General features: G+C 46.5%; 1 protein-coding gene across 1 annotated transcript; it reads left to right on the top strand.

Moving 5' to 3' along the window:
- The first annotated feature begins 1,379 nt into the window (after positions 1 to 1,379).
- Positions 1,380 to 3,534, top strand: LOC112286856 (elongation factor Tu, chloroplastic). The gene is made up of 2 exons (XM_024529182.3): positions 1,380 to 2,226; positions 2,480 to 3,534. Exons 1-2 carry the CDS (start codon positions 1,615 to 1,617, stop codon positions 3,293 to 3,295), a joined length of 1,428 nt encoding a protein of 475 aa, XP_024384950.1. The 5' UTR covers positions 1,380 to 1,614; the 3' UTR covers positions 3,296 to 3,534.
- Positions 3,535 to 4,975: the final 1,441 nt, after the last annotated feature.

The following is a 4,975-nucleotide window of genomic DNA, read 5'->3' on the forward strand; positions in this document are numbered from 1 at the left end:
ATATAAGGTAGAATAGATATTAAATCAATGTAATTGTTTTTCAAATAAGGGTTTCAATTTACTTTGTAGGATCATAATATGGCAATATAAGGTAGAATAGATATAAAATCAATGCAATTGTCTTTCAAATAAGGATTTCAATTTACTTTGTAGGATCATAATATGGCAATATAAGATAGAATACATATAAAATCAATGCAATTGTCTTTCAAATAAAATTAAGAGTCGGTTTTTAGATAATATACTACAAAAGCTTATCTTAATACCTAAGAAATATTAGTTGTGGGACAAGTTGAAATTAGATCCTAATTCACAAAAACAAGCACTTTTATGGTAAAACATGAGTATTTTATTTATTTATTTATTTATTTATTTTGTAACAAGGTAATAGGTAGGATGAATTTTTTTCAGAGATTTCAAAGAGTGTAATACTTTTAGGATATTGATGTAAAGAAGCTTTTTCATGATAGAGGAAAAAACAAGATTTATAAGCAAGAACCTTTGAAAGACAATAAAGCTTTGCTACAATTCTAAACATCCAAAATTAATTTACATTTGAAATTTTGTGAATATATAGATGTGCAAGCAACCAACTTGATTCTCAATTTTGGTGTAGTTTTAAAGATTTCATTGCAAGATATTGACCATGATACATAAGCAGGTGCTAGAAAAGAACACATTGTGGTAAGTTACTCAATCTTAGATATCTAAGCTTCAAATATTAGATGAAGTGAATTGATGAAACTTAAAAAAAACAAAAAACTATAGCTATATACAAAGTGCAAGAAAAATTTAATGACAAAATTATAAAATTTTGTTATTAACGTTCTTCATTAGTCTCAGAGTGGCAGACCAAGTATCATCAACGGAGGATTTTCTGTACACACATAATTATGCACACATTCACAACAAATGTTACATATAGGTTGCAAATAAACAGAGGTATATGTACTTACATATTTTCAGGCAAAATAAATCAAATCCGAATGATTACGCCAAGATGTGCACTACTCTCACAATACACCAAACTGGTACTTAAACAAAGACAATCAAGGCGCACAAAAACAATTACATAAAACAAAATTTAACCTTCCATTCTTTGACACCATTCAATGAAACAGATGCGCAGGGTGTGGCCAACAACACAAAAATGCTCATAGAAAAAGAATATAAAAGCAAAAGGCATCTACATTCTAAACAATCTCCAGCCAATGACACTTTGCATCCCTGGAAGGTGGACGTGGACCGACAGCGCTCCGCAAATGGGTCTCATGGCAGAGCCCGAAATCGATCGAGATTACATTGTTGCCAGGCAAAGTGGAAACGAAAAGCCGGTGGGGACTTATCCGGATCGTAGGGTTCAGAAGACGGACGAGTGACCAGTGGAGTTGAGCTGCTTCGGGTGGATGGGCTCGAAGCCACCAGCCTCGTCCTAACCTTGTGCTTTTCTCCCCCCTGCCATCTCACCCTTCACAGTCCTCCCCACTTCACTCAGACACTCGTGTTACGAAATTCTGCCTCTTTCTCCTCAGTCCTCCCCTCGTGTTGGCCTTCTCCCTCCCCGAGAGAGAGTTCTACACACAGGGTCGCGGCTTCACACTTCGGCTTGAAGGCATGGCTTGCGTCGCGGATGTCAGCCGCGCTGCGGTTTCTGGGTGCGTTGCCGGCAGCAGCGCTGCCCGTGGCAATGCCGCGCCCAGCGTGAGGGTGGCGGTTCTGAGCCCGTCGTCGTTCGTGGGGCAAGTGGTGATGGGAGGCGCCGCGGAGGCCAAGGGCAGGAAGGGCGCGTCGACATTGGTGGTGCGCGCTGCTCGTGAGAAGTACGAGAGGACGAAGCCCCATGTGAACATCGGCACCATCGGGCACGTCGACCACGGGAAGACGACCCTGACGGCCGCGCTGACGATGGCGCTGGCCGCTGCGGGAGGCGGTGTGGCGAAGAAGTACGACGAGATCGATGCCGCGCCGGAGGAGCGCGCTCGTGGAATCACCATCAACACGGCGACGGTGGAGTACGAGACGGAGAGCAGGCACTACGCTCACGTGGATTGCCCCGGGCACGCGGATTACGTGAAGAACATGATTACGGGAGCGGCGCAGATGGACGGAGCCATCTTGGTGGTGTCGGGCGCGGACGGGCCGATGCCCCAGACGAAGGAGCACATCCTGCTTGCGAAGCAAGTGGGCGTGCCGAACATGGTGGTGTTCATGAACAAGCAAGACCAGGTGAGAGGGGCGGGGATTGTGGTGAATTGGGATGGGAACTGGGGTTTTGTTTGTTTGTGTGTTTGTTTTGGTGGGGGCAGGGGGATGGCGCAAGGTGTGGGGGCGAGGGAGGGAATAGGGTTTAAGGGTTTGCAGGGGGGGTGGGGGGTTGGGGAGAGGGTTTAGGCAGGAGTGAGCGGTGGGTGTGTGAGAATTGTTGGGGCAATTGGCGGGAGTGGGGCGCTGACGGGGAGGGGCACTGGGGAATGCGCAGGTGGATGACGAGGAGCTGTTGGAACTGGTGGAGATGGAGATTCGGGAGCTGCTGACCTCGTACGAGTTCCCCGGAAACGACATCCCAATCGTGTCGGGATCGGCGCTGCTGGCGCTGGAGGCGCTGATGAAGCCGGAGAACAAGAACATCAAGAGGGGCGACGACAAGTGGGTGGACAAAATCTTCGAGCTGATGGACAACGTGGACCAGTACATCCCGGTGCCGCAGAGGATGACGGAGCTGCCGTTTTTGATGGCGATCGAGGACGTGTTTTCGATCACGGGGCGTGGAACGGTGGCGACGGGGCGTGTGGAGAGGGGCGTGGTGAAGCTGGGAGACGTGGTGGAGATCGTGGGGCTGCGGGAGACGAGGAGCACGACGGTGACGGGTCTGGAGATGTTCCAGAAGCTGCTGGACGAGGCGATGGCGGGCGACAACGTGGGGGTGTTGCTGCGAGGTATCCAGAAGGTGGACATCCAGAGGGGGATGGTGCTGGCGAAGCCGGGGACGATCAAGGGGCACAAGACGTTCGAGGCGTCGGTGTACGTGCTGAAGAAGGAGGAGGGCGGGCGACACTCGCCATTCTTCAAGGGCTACAAGCCGCAGTTCTACATGAGGACGACGGACTGCACGGGAGGAATTCTGAGCATCCAGACGGACCAGGGCGAGGAGGCGAACATGGTGGTGCCGGGAGACAGGGTGAAGCTGACGATCGAGCTGATCAACGAGGTGGCGTGCGAGGAGAAGATGAGGTTCGCCATCCGGGAGGGAGGCAAGACGGTGGGCGCGGGAGTGATATCGAAGATCATGACGTAGATGGTGGGGTGAGGGTGAGGGTGGTGAGGGTAGGGGGCTGGTTAGAGTGTGTGTGATAGGACATTGGAGGATGAGTCTGGCAGCGGGGGGAGTGTAGAGGCCCGTCGGTGCGGTGCGGAAGGCTCAGACGAGTAGGGAGTGAAGAGAAGAAGGTAGAGGAGTAGGGAAACGCAGCCACTGGTATGGGCAGTGGATATCTTTGTGGGACTGGATGAATGGAACCAGTAATTTTTTTGCAAGTGTGGGTGGTGTGGGAGCATGTGTGTAGTGGTGTGAAGCCTGGGGCGGGAGTTTCGGAGTGATGGTGGAGGGGCGTGTGGTGGATTATGTGTTTGATTCTTGATCCTTGTCTTTGATTGTGATGAGCCAGATGGAGAGAAGAGCTTCGTTTCGAATCGTCTGGCACGATTTAGGCTGTCACTCTGATGGTCTAGAGTTGAGTAGAGGAGTTATACAGTTTGCTGGTATAATTTTGTCTGGCGTCGGGTATGGGAAATGATGATGGTCAAATATGGTGATGATACTGGCATCCTGAGAATGTACGCGTTTCTGTTATTGACTGTGGGCCGGAGATTGTTGAGGTAAATCAGATATTGTTTGCTTCCCATTCTTGTCTAGGCTTGCATGGACCAGCAGAGTGAGAACAGATCGGTTTTGAAGGATCTCCTTGATAATATGTGATGTCGGTTCGTCACAGCTTCTGTGCTGTGTGTGTTGTGAAGTGCTAGAGGCAATTGGGGTGGGAACGATCATTTTCTTGTAGCTCGGTTTCGAAAGGCGTCGTTACTACGTTGTAAAATGTTCTGTCGTGTGCAAATCTGATTTGTATGTTGTCTTGGTGCCGCTTCCATATCCCATATTGGTACGAATCGACCAGTACAGTCGCATGAGATTCGTGCGAGATGGTTTTAAAAGGAGGAAAGCTATCCGTTTGTTTCGATGTCGGATTCAGCAGCTGCATAGTCTAGAATATAGGCAAATTGCCCTCAAGTATGTGTTTCAACGAAAGAGCATTCTTGTTGTGGCCTCTTAGCAGATGAAAAAGTTTGTGAAGCAGATCAAGTAGGTGTTCACGATGAGTGGATTAGAGCCTGTGTAGAACAGGAGATACAGTCCTTTGGGAGATGGGAGATAGAGCCGCTGGTTAAGGAAATTGTTCGGATCTTTTCATGCCAAGTTATACAAGTAAGAAAATTACAGGATTCTATACCGATTTTTTTCCTTCGAATTTGTGTCACAAGGAAATCAGTTAGTGGAATTTATTGTTTTTTAACGATTGAAACCAGACAACGATGGAATTTATATTTAAGAAAATAAAATAAATATGCAGCCGGCAGACTACTTAAGCTAGTAGACTACTTAAATAATACTTATGGAAGTGCCTGGGATATATGTGAAAAAAGTTGAAAATTGTTTAAGAAATTTGGTTTAAAAAGCTTTTACTTTTTTGAGTCAAATTTTATTTCTACATTCTACATGCATCTTTGTTGTTTAGATTGTCTCTTGCAAATCATTGCTTATTTCTAACTTTATTTTAATATTGAGTATAAATTTCAAAAATTTACATAGGTTTTAACAATTATATAGTTTATAGGTATTTGTCAAATTGTTTTATCCTGTGAATGACAAAAATAGCTGATTGTTAAAATTTTAAAATTTTAATCTATTTAAAAGATTTTG

This window comes from Physcomitrium patens, chromosome 1, assembly GCF_059467195.1.
Source record: "Physcomitrium patens ecotype Gransden chromosome 1, ASM5946719v1, whole genome shotgun sequence".
NCBI classification, from domain to species: Eukaryota; Viridiplantae; Streptophyta; class Bryopsida; order Funariales; family Funariaceae; genus Physcomitrium; species Physcomitrium patens.